The 16500-nt window shown below is 40.6% G+C and overlaps 1 protein-coding gene across 1 annotated transcript; it reads left to right on the forward strand.

Moving 5' to 3' along the window:
* The first annotated feature begins 1176 nt into the window (after window positions 1–1176).
* si:dkey-126h10.1 (vesicular inhibitory amino acid transporter) lies at window positions 1177–12915 on the forward strand. The gene is made up of 3 exons (XM_056245577.1): window positions 1177–1681; window positions 7944–8660; window positions 12126–12915. The coding sequence occupies exons 1-3, from the start codon at window positions 1451–1453 to the stop codon at window positions 12561–12563; spliced, it is 1386 nt and encodes a 461-aa protein (XP_056101552.1). The 5' UTR covers window positions 1177–1450; the 3' UTR covers window positions 12564–12915.
* The last annotated feature ends 3585 nt before the right edge of the window (window positions 12916–16500 follow it).

Here is a 16500-nt window from a genome sequence, read left to right on the forward strand (position 1 = left end):
TCCCTGTTACCCATTCTGGTATAGTTTTTATTATGTTATGTTTTAGTTATTATAAATTTAACGTTCTGTTTACTAGCCAAATAACACCAAGAAGCATTTTAAACTGTATACTGACAAAAATAATCCTGTAAAAAAAAGAAAAAGGTAAACTACTGGCAGTTGTGTTTGGCAGCATCATACCGTAAAAATATGTGTGTTACTGTTTTTGAAATTAACAGCTAAATACCGTTTTGTCAGCTACAGTATAAAACTGCACAGCTATATGGTGTTAAATTACAGTTGTATACTGTAGCTGACAAAACGGTATTTAGCTGTTAATTTCAAAAACAGTAACACGTATTTTTACGGTATGATGCTGGCAACCATAGCTGCCTGTTGTTTACCGTTTGTTTTTTTACAGGATTATTGTTTACAGTGTAGGTAACAGCTGTAAAAACCTCATATACAATTTGTTGGATAAAAAAAAGTTTGATATTTTATGTTGCCTTTCCCACTTTTTTTTTTTTTTTTTTTGCATTGTTTTGGTTTGCAAAATAGTTTTAATGATTAAATGTGAAAATTCTAAATAAAAAAAAAACAAATCATTAAATACTATTATAAATAACAAAGACCTAAAGTAACACAACATGGATCACTTTAATGATAATTGCATCTTTTTGAAGCTGAAAAGGTCCTTGTTATTGTATTGTAAAGAGTGACCAAAACATCATCTTTTTGTTCCACAGAAGAAAGAAAGTCATACAGGTTTAGAACGATATACGAATGGTTTGAACTAATGAACTAATTTTCAACAACAGGGACGAGAAAACAGAAAACTAAATCCAATAAGTGCAAAATGTATTCATGCTGTGATGCATGCTGGGAGGGGAGCTCACAAACCCTTCACAAAACAGCACGATTCTTCCATATGAGCTTGTTTGTTCAGACTCGGTTGGGACAGTGTTTGGAGGAATAGCATGTAACTCACAGTATCTGGACAGATCTTTCCCCATGCAGTAGAAGAAGGAGAGCTGGAGTTTCTGGACTTCTTCTGCTCCCTCTAGTGTTGGACTCACAGATTTGGTCTCCTCTGTATATTCACCAAAAGCAGACAGTCCTCATTTGGACAAAACGGACAGCATGACCTTTTCTAAACAAACATCTATAGGCAAACACACACTGTCAGTGATTATAATGTTTCAGTTCATCGGCCTGTCAGTCCTCCACACTCTTGTGTTGCTGTTGCCCAATTTAAAATGGATGCAAAGCCAGTTTCTCCTCACAGGGTCGATGGCCCGGATCTCGGTTATGCACTCGCAGTGCTCAGACTGACATCCGGCCGGACACTGCCACATTCCTGATGGATGTCAGTTGAGTTTGGCGGGATGGAGACACTTCGTGTGAGGTAAAGGTGTGAAAGCCAAGCAGTTTTGCTCTCCAGTGCACTCTTTCCTCATTGAGTGGCTGAGCAATGTCCCGTTTCCAGCTTTCGTGGGTGAAGAGCCATGCGGAGGCTCTCTGGATGAAGCGCTTCCGTGCGGATGCTGAGGAGAACCGAGGATTGGTGGAGAGGGATGAGCTGGCTCAGACGTATGGAGACTCTCAGGCTTCCAGTCCAGAAAACCTGGAGGACGGCGCTTCCAGCACACGGACGAAAATCACTACATGGGAGGCGGGTTGGAACGTCACCAATGCCATACAGGTGAGCACACACACACACACACACTCACTCAGACCTGCATCACATATCTGTAAGCATGTCATTGGTACTACACTGCCCGGCCAAAAAAAAAAAAGAGTTTCTATTTGGACTTAAATAGGCAAATGCTTAAGAGTCTATGATTGGATCATTATTGCAGTGATTATTGTTTCTTGCATGTTATTGATTGGCATCAGTTCTTCTAACCCTAATCGATGGAGTGTGTAGCTTTTCATTTCCTAATCAACCATGTATGAAGACACATCATGGCCATATTCCAGCATGACAATGTCAAGATTTATTCAATACATGATCTTGACCAAAAAATTACGCACCTCTTGAAATAAATGTTGTGATGTTCCTTCCATCAAGAGGTGCATCATTTTTTGGTCAAGATCATGTATGGTCAATGCAAGAGTCCTGTACTCTGTAATGTGTGGAAATGATTCTTCATGCTCCTCGCAACCATTCTTTCACAATCTAAGCCGGATGAATCTAGACATTGTCGTCCTGAAAATGGCCATGATGAGTCTTCCTACAGGGTTCTTTTAAGAAATGAAAAGCTACACATGCCATCATTTAGGGTTAGAAGAACTGTTGCCAAACATATAAAATGCTAGAAACATGATAAGCAATGCAATAATGATCAATATAGACCTTTAAGTATTTGCCTATTTAAATCCAAACAGCGACTTTTTTGGGGGGGACGGGTAGTGTATAAAAGTGCAAAAAAATGCAATGATAAGTTCCTGGAAATTTTGCAAAGCTAATGTGCAGGTAATGTACACACACCACAACACACTAAAAATTACTCTTGGAGTGTCACGTATTTGCACATGCTGTCTGTGTTGTTTTAGCAGCCGATTCAGAAAATGAATTATGTAAATCGGATATCGGTGCCAAAATAAAAGAACCTAAATTAATCTGAGTGTTGGGTTTGGAGGATGCAGCAGACCAACACGATCTCGCATACTAACTGCATCAGCGCCCTGCCAGCACACACTCACCGCAATCAGATCTGAATATAATAACTGCTCATAACACTCATACCCAACGTTTGTCATCAATCATCAGCGGAAAACACAAATAAACATTAGAGTCTGTTTACCACCTGCTTCTTCTGAGCTGTAATAATGCAACATTCTTTTTCAAGAAAATAATATGGAATATCTAAACATTTATAAGGATTTACTTGTGAAGCAATTATCTGAGATAATAAGACTTAATTATTATGAATAAATTTTTTTCTTATCAAATATGCAAATAGTTTCTTGTTGTAGGCATAAGAAAAGCTTTTTGGCAACGGGATAAGTATCTAAACGAGTATAGATATGCTGGTTAGTGATGAAGATGCAGGGTTTTTGCGCTGAAATGCTTCTCTCAGAAGTGTGAAGTGAATTCATCCCGGAGTGTTTGGGAAGTGTTATGTTATGCTCCTAAATTAAAATGTTAAGTACACGATCATCAGCCAGTTTTCTACCCTCAGATGCTGCATGCGTAGAGTTATTGCACGACTGTTTGTGTGCGTTTGAATATGCCTTATTTACTTTATAGCAGCATAAATCCTTGTTTATGTGAATGACACCCCATTACCTCATCTGCTCGTTCCCATTTGAGGCTGAGGGTAATATTTAGAGCCGTTAATGATCACACTGCTCGTTATTGCTGCTCGAGCTTGTTTAATTCATCCTTCTGCTTTACTTTATAGCGTAATGTGCCTCTCCTTCCCTCTTCACCCATCTGTCTCACTCTCTGTGAATCTATCTTTCCTCCGACAAACCCTCGCTCTCTGCTGTCTACATAGGCAACCGTCTTCTAAGGCAACATCCCAGTGAAGTTTGCACAGGCACTCTTCTGCTCCTCGCGTTAAACACACAGGAGATTTGACTCTCAGTTGACTCAACGCGATCTCACGACCAATTCGTACGAATTCTTACGAGTGAGTAAAATGTGGCTGATTCGTATGAATTCGTACGATTTGTCTAAACCCCAGTGACGGTTAGGTTTAGGGGTCAGGGATAGGTAATTCGTATGAATTCATACAAATTGGGCAGTTCATAAAATATGTACGATTTAGCAAAAACGTACGAGGTAATATGAATTCGTACGAATTAGCCACCTTGTAAGTAGCGGCGGGCGGCAGTGGCTCAGTGGTTCATGTAGGTTGTCTGCAAACCGGAAGGTTGGTGGTTCAAGGTTGGTCCAGTTCCACCTGACCAAGTGTCGAGGTGTCCATGAGCAGACACCTAACCCCAGCTGCTCCCGACGAGCTGGATGGCGCCTTGAATGGCTGACACCGCCGTCGGTGTATGAATGGGTGAATGTGAGCCAATATGTAAAGGGCTTTGGTGGCCATTGGGTCTGTGAAAGCGCTATATAAATGCAGTCCATCCATCCATTTGTAATATTCGTACGAATCAGTCATGAGATCGGGTAAACTCCAGTAGTTTACCAGGAGGTCATGGTAAATGCTCAGGTAAACCTTACTGTTAGATGCCATGACCATATTTCCAAAATTTCACAAGTCATTTCATGACTTATATTTTCACTTGCCTGCTGTCTTTGACGTCACAGCTCAGGATAGCTGAGTATCACATGACATTTACGCCACCGGTGATTGGCTCAGAAAAATGTCCAGAATTGGGTGCCTATAAGCAAAAATGGCAGCATGCAGGTCACAAACTGTCCCTGAGATTATGCATGGTTTTTGTCCCGATCCAGTAAAGCATGACTCCAGCCCCGCAGCAGATTTCATCTTTGAACAAGGGCTCAGACTTCATCAGAAAAATCCTGGACGGAGCTGATCGTGACAAACAGTAATGCTCAATCTATCAGATGTGCTGGCAACACTATACTGAGGTTAAGGTGAGGGTTTAGGTTAGGGGTTAGCATGGGTTAGCACTGTGACTGTCTGACATGACCCATGAAATCTTTAGAATCAGCTGTGGGTTTGCGCTTAACTGGTTTGGGAAAATAAATCTCATTGAGATGAAGGGGAATGCTAACGGATAGCTCTCTCCAGGTGCCATAGACCTCCCTGTGCTTGACACCAACATGTGTTGCTAAACTAAGGATGTTTCCCCAATAAGCATTAAAAAACAACAATTTTTATGAATAATTAATGAATGAAATAAATTTTTTATTTGCTACTTTTGACCCCATCTGCCATCTTATCCACAGAGCTTGTCACAGTGCAACACAAGCAGAGTTTTGGCCAACACAGCTAACATTTGGTACAGCCGTCAGAAGTGTGTTTCTGAAGCTTGAAAGTGTTGTCCGGGTCGGCAGCTCACTAGAGTCTGGACTCCTCTTTCTATCTTTCGTGTGTGTGTGTGTGGATGATGAGCTGTCGTCTGTTCACAAGAGATACAGTCATTAGGACCCTGAGAGGAAATGAATGCAGTGTTGTATCTTTATTCATTGTGTCTAACACAAAGCAATTTACAAACAATTACAGTCAAGATAAAATATCTGTCACTTAGCGCCTCTTTAGAGATGACTGTGACTTCATTAGTGGAGGGGTGTGTGAGAGGGTGTGATTTCATTACTCCCATCTGCTGTATCGCTGTGACTGTGTGTTTCTCACAGCTGTGTGTGTGTTTGTAAAATCTCTCCTAGTCGTCTTTATATGCATTTGACACTAGCGTCAACCCTGTATGTGCTCAGAGGTTGCTCTTTCATTGCTTAATGGAGTTCTCCGTTATGGTTCATTCAAGTATCAACTTTGCCTCTCGTTTATCATTGAATGATTTAGGAGTAGTCTGTGTGTGTTAGTCTTGTGATGGACTGGCCATCCTTCCAAGGAGTTTCCCTGCCTTCAGTCTGAGAATCTGGGATAGACTCCAGCATCCCTGTGACCCTACAGTGGACAAGTGGATGGATGGACTGACGTAGGAGAAGTAACACATAACAGTAACAATAAAACAAAACTGTGAATGTTGCTGGCCTGATTTGAGGAATCCTTCATGTCTGGAGGACAAACACCGCAGGAAGATGCACACGATCAAACTGAATGTTAGGTGTTTGATCCAACCTGATCTCATGAGAAATGTTACGTCCCAGGTGTAAAGCTCGTCTAGGGTAAAGGAATAAACAGTGAAAATAGAAATAAAAAGATTTGGGGTGAGGGAGGGTGCCCATCCCCTGCCCCGCACGACAGACCCATCAAATTTACAAAGATTTATTAATAAAATATGTATATTTGGCAAAGTAAATCAAAAGGAAGCAAAGCAGACTTCAGGAGGGGGTAACGCCAAAATAACAAACAAAAGTACCCTCTGACTAGTTAGGGAGTAAAACTACTTAAACTACCAAAAGAAAACAAATAAACAACAGAAATGTACACTAACTCCCTAACTAACCAAAAACAGGAGAAAAGATATTACAAAAAAAAAGTCACCCACCTCCATGAAAGCTTTAGCGTAAGTTCTGCCAGGAAGACTCAATTGTTACGTCACTTATTACCTTCTCATCTAACCAATCGTGTTCTAGTATATAAGATCGGTACTTACACATGTCTGAGTTTGCAGATGCTGACGCTTTCATTCACCACCACCAGGATGGTCCCTGCCCGTACCTCCCGGGGGGTCGGCTGCGCCCCTGCCTTCGTCTTCAGGCAGGATATGCAGATTCTGTACCCTCGGATTGCGAGCTATGGACGGGGCCTACGCCAAAGAACTTTATATCATAATACTTGCTGAGCTGTTAATACTGTTATGCTTTGTTACAACATTTCGCCTCCCGAGTCTTTCTGGTAGAACTACAGCTTCCAGCGCGTTTGAGCATACAGTATGAAGGAAGAATCAACAATGAGAACTAATGGTAGACCTCTATAGGCTACAATAGGCTTCAACTTAGTGAGAATATTACACAGTCTCAACTCTACACATTACAAAAGGGCAACAGTAAAAGGTAGGTGAGGGACATAGCACTCTGGAAGGCAAGCTTCTGTTTGAATCTTCTTCTATTGTTTTTATTGGCGGTTGGCAAACAGCTTTTGGGTGCATTTACGCCACCCACTGATCTGGAGTGTGGACTAAGGATCTATACAAACACCCAACTAATAAAAAACTAGTGATGGCAATTTCAAAACACTGCTTCATAAAGCTTCGAAACCTTTACGAATCTTTTGTTCCGAATCAATGGTCCGGAGTGTGTATCAAACTGCCAGAGTCACGTGATTTCAGTAAACGAGGCTTCATCATGTCATAACTGTTTCAAACAAAGTTCGGGAGGAGCACGTTCAGTTAATTAACACGAGTGGAGTGCACTCAGCAATCAATGATAAGAAGTGTATATAGATTCAGCAATCTCACCTCACTCCATTGATAGTTTAGCAGCATCCCTCCACCACCCCTTCTCCACACTTCCAGTCCTAAACACATACGGTGGGAGTACTCTGGGTTTGAGCCAAACTCCGAGCTCGGAGTCCTCCCCCCGGACAGCACGCCAAATACGCATTAAATCTTATCCACTCTAATTATATGTAAGTGTGAACTCGTGAAACACTTCGAAATTTCAATGGTTCACTGCTGGGGGCGATAATCTCTGTCAACAAATGAATCATGAGGAGTCACTGAGAACCAATGAACGAGTGTCTGTGGGTTTTACCTGATCTCTGATCTCTAGTAGTTAATAGTCTCTTATTGGCCTGTTAGCTGAGCCATTCATTGAGAAAACAAAACAAACCCTGTCAATTGATAAAATAATATATAGACACTTGATAATCTTATTAGATGATTAATTAATTTCATTTGAAAGATTTTACTTTCATTAAAAAATTTGCAATAGATTTGTAAAAGGTGTTTTTTTATGTTTGGCCCATGTTTTTGTTGCATTTACACTGTTCTGACCCCTTGGGAACCCCGTAGAGACGAGTGTCAGATTGTTTCGAAGCCTCAACAAAATACGGCACATTTGCTTCAACTGTTTCAGTGTTTCACGAAGCCTCGATCTGCCCACCACTATAAAAAAACTATCATTCTCAAATTCTATTAATTAATCTTGTTGATCCTAAAGGAGTTTCCAGCCCTTGTCACCTGCAATTTTTTAAAGAATATTACTGATATTTTGCTCTCCATTTTCTCTTAGCGCATTCTTTAAAACTTCTCTATCTTTTTTGAAATTCTAGTGGAGACATGAGGGATTTTCAGGGTCTGAGAACCAGGAAAAATCAGCAAGTCTCTAGTTAATCTCATCGTTGTCTAGGAGGATCATTTGAGTTAAATACTTGACCAAGACCTGATGTGTGCCTTTGTTTCCTCAGGGTGTGTTTGTGCTGGGTCTGCCCTACGCTCTTCTGCAGAGCGGGTACGTTGGTCTGCTGTTGTTGGTGTTAGCCGCACTCATCTGTAGCTACACTGGAAAGATCCTGGTGTCCTGCCTGTACGAAGAGGACGAGACTGGCCACTTGGTCCGCGTCAGACACACATACGAAGACGTCGCTAAAGCCTGCTGCAGACACATCTGCCCTTACATCGGGGGTAAGGTTGTGAACGCCGCACAGGTAGTGGAACTCGTGATGACCTGCATCCTATACTTGGTGGTCAGTAGCAATCTGATGTGTCACAGCCTGTTTTTTCTGCCTCTGACCCCGGCGACCTGCTCCGCCATCAGCTTCCTCATCCTTGTGCCCTGCATGCTGATCCATGACCTGAGAGTGGTGTCGCGTCTGAGCCTCTTCTGCTCGCTGGCTCAGTTCCTCATCACCTTCATTGTGATTGGCTACTGCCTCCGTCAGTCGCCGCAGTGGGCCAGTAGGAGACTGAGTGCTGTGACGGTGGACTTTGATGGCTTCCAGGTTGCGGTGGGGGTGATTATCTTTAGCTACACATCACAGATCTATCTGCCTACGTTGGAGGAGAGCATGACAGACAGGTTAGACTTCGACAGCATGATGAACTGGACTCACGCTCTGGCCTGTGTACTGAAGACAGCATTCTCCGTGATGGCCTTCCTCACATGGGGAGAGGAAACCAAAGAGGTGCACTGATCCCACATGACTGTAGTTGCAGGCTGCACTTATAATTACCAGCTTACAACTACATACACCATAAAAATGTATGTAATGTAGCTGGGTCTGAAAAGTCTTTATTACCCATCATTGCTGGTGGACCTGCTACAGTTTCGCTTGAGAAGGGCATGACTATGCAGGTCCACCAGCAAGACCAGCACTATTCCAGCTCTAAATAGCATAAACCAGCCTGGAACAACATGAAGTTCATGTTGGTTTATGATGGATTTTTCAGCAGGTCAAGTCATGAGATATCGAATGGTGTACGGGTCCAAGCCAAATAAAAACACTATCTCAACAGCCATTTATGAACACTCACTTTTTGACTAAAAATGGCTTAAATTTGGATGTTACACAGCAAAATCCCCTGTGTTTAATGAACACCGCTCAGTGTTCATATGTGTCCACACTATATAGTGTTAAACTGAAACAGTTTTGGAGTTTATTAGATAATTAAGTGATGATTGATCGTTAATGGTGACACACTAAAGGAAAGAGGAACAAATATGTCAAAGTCACCATTATGGTTATCAGTGTTTCCTGTAGTTGGGCTCTTGACTCTTGTTTGTTATGATAGTTTATCTTCTTTAATAGTTTTTAACAAGTTTACTGTGTAAGAGACAGAGTAACATGAGATGATGTTGACTGTTAATTAACGTCATCGTGAAGTGGTCTCTCTCACTGAAGAGTCTGAAGTCTAATCACTGATCAGAAGTGTTTTTTGTTATTAATTTGTTTAAATATTGTGCTACTGATCATGTAATACTATTGTGAAAATCAGACTTTCTGAAAAACTAAAACATGTTGTGAGCAGGAAGTTAATGGTGTTATTTAGACACTAACAACAACAGAAAATTAATTCATGGCTCCCAGCATGCATTGTGGCATGAATTCTTTTACTATTTACATTTGAAATATTTTTTGGATTGTCACAATTGTTGAGGTTTGTGTGATGAGTGTTGATGTCTAAGTGTGTCTCAACTTTTACACAAGAGGTTGTCGTGTTTTTGAAAGATCTCACACATATCTCTACAATGTTACAAGTGATCTTTCTATTTAATGGCTGAATTTATTACTTTTTTATTCATTAATGCTTCAACTTCATTATTATTTAGACCAGTCATGAAACTACAGAAAAAGCAGTCATTTGATAGTCATTGAAACAGACATGTCAATCTTTTTCTTGAGCAATGCACAAATGTTCACTGAAAACACTTACAATTGCTGAAAGTGAAATAAGTTACCAAAAGTCAAGTGTCAAGTGCGCAACTAAAGCAAACACCATAATGGTGACTTCAAACGAAACTTATTTTCAACCAAACATCAACATTTAAACCGCACATTTTTTAAAGAAAAAGGTCAATTTGGTTAGTAATAAGTCAAGCTGGTAATGCTGTTTGTGGAGTTGTTTAATCCTCCTCTTCTGAGATCTTAAGAGATTTAATGTCTTCTTTTCTCTTCAGTTGATTTCATCTAAGGCTGTGTCTGAAGTCAGTTGTAGTTTCTGTTCTTGTTGTCTCTCTTTCCTTCAATGATTCTGCTTGTTAACAGCAAGTGTTTGAATGTTTCAGGAACATCACACTAACCTTTTAAATTACATTCTATTAACATTAAGGAAACTGGACATTTTTATGTTCTTGGAACGTGACAAATCAACGTTCCTATAATGTTGAGTTGTTAGTAAAAATTAAGTTGAAAGAATGTTTCAGGAACATAATACTAACCTTTAAAAAAACTTCCCAGTAACTTCAAGAAAACTGGACATTTTAACGTTTCCATAACCAAAACTGATACGTTTGGAAAACGTTCTAAAAACAAAAATGTGTTAGCTGGGAAGCCAGCCTGGGCCAACATGGACTTCACTATAGGTCAGGAGTGTCCAATCCTGCTCCTGGATTTAAGGAACCCCGGTGTGTAGAGTAAGTGCACAGTGTATAGTAAATCATGTGGGACACAATTTATCACATGCATGTATAGTAGCTAACAACAGCTTTAACCCTTTAAGTGTTACCCCCCTTTTTTTGAATATACATGAAAATGCACATTTTGAACTTAAATGGTTTTAATTCAAGAATGCTTTGGAATATAGACGTAAGATTGGCCTTGTTTTAAAGAAGACATTTGGCAGATTTTTGTAGAAGTGAAATAAATTAAGAAAGTGAAACAGAAAAAAAGTTATAGAAGTTTGAGTTTATGAAAATCTGCAATGTAAAAAATTTAATTATTCATATTTTATATAAAATATATATTTTCAAAACCTGGGCGACTCTAAAACTGAAAAAAAAAAAAAAAAAAAATCAAAGCCAAAAATCTGAACAAGCTGGGTTTCAAATTTTAGGTTGATATCTCCAAAAATGAGCTTTCAGTAAGATTTTGTTTGGGCGCAGTACCGAACGCTTCCACTAGGGCACGACCAGACTCCATTACTGCCCATATAAGGGTGTCTCCATTTCCATATGTGTTTTGAGTGATCTGAACCATTATTTCCACAATTTTCATACAATTTATGAAGTAGACATCCTATTCAGAAGTAATATGAGAAGTTTGGCAGATTTTGATATGAATTCAACCTCTAAGAAACACAAAAAGAACACGCATGTGCGTTATAGCTTCCTGCCACATCACAAATGGTGAATCTATAATTTTTTTCTTTATATTTTAAAAAAAATCAGACCTTTTTTTCTAAAATAATTATATGGATGCTATCTTTTGAACTCTTGGCATGAAAACAAACTGAGGTTTCTACCCTTCTTTCATGATTTTTCATGTTCATCACTATTTCAAAATAAAGGCCTGAACACGCCTTAGGAGTATGAAAATATTCTTGTTGCAAATTGATAAATTACGGCTCCTCTGTAATTTATTTTGAAAATCAATCACCAAATATAGAAACTAGAGATTGTAAGCTTTCAAATGATATTGTCAAGATTAGTTTAGGTTTAGTATAGGAAATTACTGTTTTAAAAATGTAATGGATTTGGGCCCACCGGTGGGCCGGTGACACTTAAGAGAAAGTAGTTCATCTAATGTTTTATACAACTTTTTACATTTATTTTTCTTGTAGTGCAAGTTTGCGTTGTATTCAAGGGATAGTTCACCCTATTATAAATTAAAATTATTTACTCAACCTTGTGAGGTTCTAAACCCACATTGGAGTTGTTCCCAGGGTCCTGTGTTCCCCTGATTTATATGTCAAATAATGAACACTTCCCAAGGTTAGGTTTAGGGGTGGGATTTAGATACAAGGTTAACCCTGGGAACATAGATACACTTCCAACACAAAAGGATGTGTTTAGCAGAATATCCAAGCTGCTTTTTCCAAATCATGGAAGTGTATGGTGGCCACGGCCGTGCTTGGCACCCGTCCACTGTCATTTCTATCCAGGTAAACAATCACTTAAAGTGGACTTAAATATATCTATTTCTTTATTTTAGGTGATAACAGATAACCTGCCTACAGCTTTGCGTACGGGGGTGAACCTGTGTCTGTTGGCGAAGGCTCTCCTCTCGTACCCTCTGCCGTTCTACGCCGCGGCAGAGATACTGCAGACCGGCGTCCTGAAGCTGGACTCATCCGCAGACGGGGCCGAGCGGTGGACACTGCTCCTGCGTGGCTCTCTCCTCCTCCTCACCCTCATCATGGCGCTGTACGTGCCTCATTTCTCTCTCCTCATGGGCCTCACGGGCAGCGTGACCGGGGCAGCCATGACGCTTCTGCTCCCTGCCCTGTTCCACCTGCAGCTCAAATGGACTCAGCTGGACATGAGCCGGAGAGCTGTGGACATACTCATATTACTCCTGGGCTGTTTCTGCAGCGTCTCAGGGGTGATATGCTCCATCAAAGGAATGGTAACAGCCTTCAAGGACGAATAGATTACAAATAATCCGGTGTGTCTGTAGTTACGTTTGCTCTGGTTGGTGGTGTTTGGTTGTTAATAAAGTTAAACGGAGCCGTGTCTGGAGGTTAATGAGCCTGCTTTGCTTCCTTCCACAAATCTGACTGTGAAATGTTATCTAGCATCGAGTGTTGTTGTCATAATTCACCATGTTCATTGCTCAGGCACTTACCAGGCCAATCATGCATGAAAAGCACATGAGATGCTGTTCTACAGTGTGTTTATTATTCCCTCATTGTCTCTGGAGCGCAGTAAACAACTTTTGACAGTCAGTTAACTTTGTGTAAAAAACAAATCATAAACCTACTGCTAGCAACTAATAGGCTATTAAATTATGAACAGCACTTTTTCATAACTGAATCAGTTTGTGTGTTTCTCTCTCTGCGTTTATGAGAATATCACTATGAAATTAGATTTGCTCCTGCAACATGATCAAGGTCAAACAGTCAGATCAAGGGCCCTATTTTAGGGATCTAAGCTCATGGTCTAAAGCGCAGGGCACAAGTACACTTACAGTAGGTCGTGTCCGAATTCACTTTTGCTAGTTTAACAACGGGAAAAATGGTCGGCGCTCCCGGCGCATGGTCTAAAAGGGTCGTCCCTATTCTCTTAATGAGTAATGGGTGTGTTTTGGGCGTAACGTTAAATAAACCAATCAGAGTCTCATCTCCCATTCCCTTTATAATTCCCTGTTGCGCTCGCGCCGTGGCGGATTCGCTATTTACATGGTGGAATTTGCAAGCCGAAAAACTGAACGCTTCTCTAGCGAGGAAACGGATCTGCTCGTGCGCGAGGTTAAAGACCATCTACGGGACCAGCATATATTTATGTACACAATATTAATCTTTTACGTTTGAATCCTTTTATTTTTAATATATGGCATGTTTGTGTGCTGCTGCACGTCCCTGTGTGTGTAATAAGCAGAATGTGTGTGTGTAATAAGCAGAGTGTGTGTGTGTGTGTGTGTGTGTGTGTGTGTAATAAGCAGAGTGTACGTGTGTTGTGGACCTGCCTGTAGGCGCACATTACTAACACCCTCTTTAAATAACAAAAAAATAGTGCTGTCAAATGATTAAAATATTGAATCGCGATTAATCGCATTAATGTCATAGTTAACTCGCGATTAATCGCAATTAATCGCACATTTTTATCTATTCTAAATGTCTCTTGATTTCTTTTTGTCCCATTATTTTTTTCTCATTTTAATGCTCTTATCAACATGGAAAAGTGGATCGGCTTGCTTTGTTCAAATGTTTTTTATTGAAAATAACATTGACAATACTGTGTTCAATTTCACACTAAAACATTCTTACTTGGAGCAAATCATCTCTCACACAATGTAACACTGTCCATCAATAAAAGGGTGAAAGAAATACTGACTAGGTCCTGATATTGACGAGGGGGCGGAGAATTCGCATCAGCTGTGTGTGTGTGTGTGTGTGTGTGTGTGTGTGTGTGTGTGTGCTTGGCCATCATCAAGTGGTATTTCAGACTGGACGTGCTGCGATGATGATGGCTCAGTTCACAACGACAAAACACACAGATCACTTTGGTCTCGTCAATGGGACCATTTGGCAACTTTTTAAAAGTAAACTTTCCATTCAGAATCTTATTGGCATCCATTTCGGCGTCTCGCGCTCGTCATCCACTCAAAACGTAACGTTAACCTACTATTTGGCCGGCGCGCAATCCCAAACAAGTGTGTGCGGCGTGCCTGTGTTTTGTTTCCGGTCTAGCTAGATCCGCTTGCACTTTGTTCGACGAAGCAACAAAACGTCCTCGCGCGGCGCAAGCCATTGAAATGAATGGGTTTTGTAGCGCAGCGCCGCGCATGCCGCGTCCTGTTGCAAAAGCATGTGAAAAAAACTACAAAGTTTGCTAGGCCAGAAAGACCATTAATCGCGCGATAAAAAAAATTAACACCGTTAAAATGGGTTTGCGTTAACGCCGTTAATAACGCGTTTAACTGACAGCCCTAAAAAAATATTGCGCCATTGACTTTAGACCAGGTTTCAGTTGGTCAATGGCTCAGTCTATTTCAGTTCCTCAAAATAGCAACGCGCCAACAATGTGCCTGAACACACACCTCGTTTTCAGCCCAGCAGCCCATGGGCCACAGATGGGCGCAAATGCATTTGCTAAAACAACGTTGCGTAGGACGTGAAAATGAAAACTGCGTCAGGCTGAAACTAGCAAAACACTCTTGAGTTGAGCTTGGCGCTGCATTGCGCCGGGTGTATGATAGGGCCCTAAGTGTTTATCTCTGCAATTTTAAGCAATAACTAACTAATGTTACCATGACATGAAAACACACACAAAAGTTGTTTTAGCAAAAAATGTATAAAAGCTTACCGCACAGCCAAACTCTTCAGCACGATCTTTCCTAATTTAAAGTCTTTTTCCCTGTCACATGTCAGGTTCAGGTTTACAGATACCACTCAGTAACTTTTACATTTGGTCCACTAACAATGACAAACGCGTTGGAATGCTACTGTGCATGTCTGGTACTGAAGCATTTCCGGTGGTGACATTTTTTATATCTCAGATTTGTCAAAAAAAAATGAAAAGCCTCCCTGCAGCAAGACTATGGCAGGTTCACACGGGAGAGCAGGGATCCTGGGCATCTTTCTCCTAGTGTTTTCAGAGCCGGTAGAAAGGTCTGTAATGTCCTAAGTTATTGTAACCGTGACCTTAATCGTCTGCCGCCTGTAAACCGTTAGTGTCTTGCGGACTGTTCCACAGGTGCAGGTGCAATACTTGTTTATGGTTCATTGTACAAGCATGAATAACATTGTCTTTTTATAGTCTGGAATTAAAGGATCATCTTATGGCTCTAAAGATAAAAGTAGAAAGTATTGGTATAGCTCTCTGTAACTCACAAAAAAATAAGTGAAAATAAGTCTTACAAAAAAAATGGCTGCCGGCCTGTGACGTGGCTTGAGAGTATGGTGACCGAGAAAAGAAAGAAAGAAACTGTCCGCTTCACTTTAAAAGCAAGCAAAAGGAAAAATAGTTTAACTGCAGGTGCTCTGAAGTCCTCACGACCAGAGAGGATGCAACCACTGAGAAACATGGACTTCATTTTAATAGTAACAATTGTAATCGCAGAAGTAGATAAACTATCGCAATCCCACTGTGCACGAGGAAGTCTTGGGAACCAATTCTTAATTCGTGGCCACAATATATATATTTTTGTCCACACTGTCATGTGTAAGGCTCCGTACTTTACAGTTGAAATGAAACTGAATTTTCTCACTCAAGATATCATCTATCACCTTTGTTCAGAGTAAGAGAAGGTCACCCAGAACAGGGCAAGGCCAGTACAAACACTCTCTGGTCTCATTCACATGTTTGCATCGTGAATGATAACCAGCCATACGAGAACCAGTGGCGTTCATGTCAAATGTCAAACCCACCGTGGGGTGAATATGTGAAAGTATGAATGAGATCTGAGCCCTACACCAGAGAAGACGATTAACATTGAAAATGCATGTCATAACTTTTACTTTTGTGGGCATTTTTAAAGTTTGACAGACTCAGTCTTATGTTTGATGATTCAAGCTGTTGTTCCAATCCTAGTGTCTGTTTGCTATGGAAGGAGTCGCTACAAAACACAACCTGCACACACTCACAATCATAAGACTTTGAAGAGTTGTTCTTTAAAATAGATTGAATAGAAGAAGGGGAAATTGTTATTTCTATATAACCAAACTGATTTTTTCTTCTGAACACTCACCCTGTCTGCCATTGGTCAGTCAAACAGACAGTCCCGCCCTAAACTCACTCCATTGGTTGAGTCAGTGTTACGGTGTTGTGACTCTCGGACAAATAGTTCAATATTTTGACATTAGAAAAATATCAAATAATTCAATGTTGATACTAAACTAATAAAAAACTTGATACTAAAAAACACT

The sequence above is a fragment of the Rhinichthys klamathensis genome, unplaced genomic scaffold, assembly GCF_029890125.1.
Source record: "Rhinichthys klamathensis goyatoka isolate OS25496 unplaced genomic scaffold, OSU_Roscu_1.1 h1tg000001l_1, whole genome shotgun sequence".
In the NCBI taxonomy this organism is placed as follows: domain Eukaryota; kingdom Metazoa; phylum Chordata; class Actinopteri; order Cypriniformes; family Leuciscidae; genus Rhinichthys; species Rhinichthys klamathensis.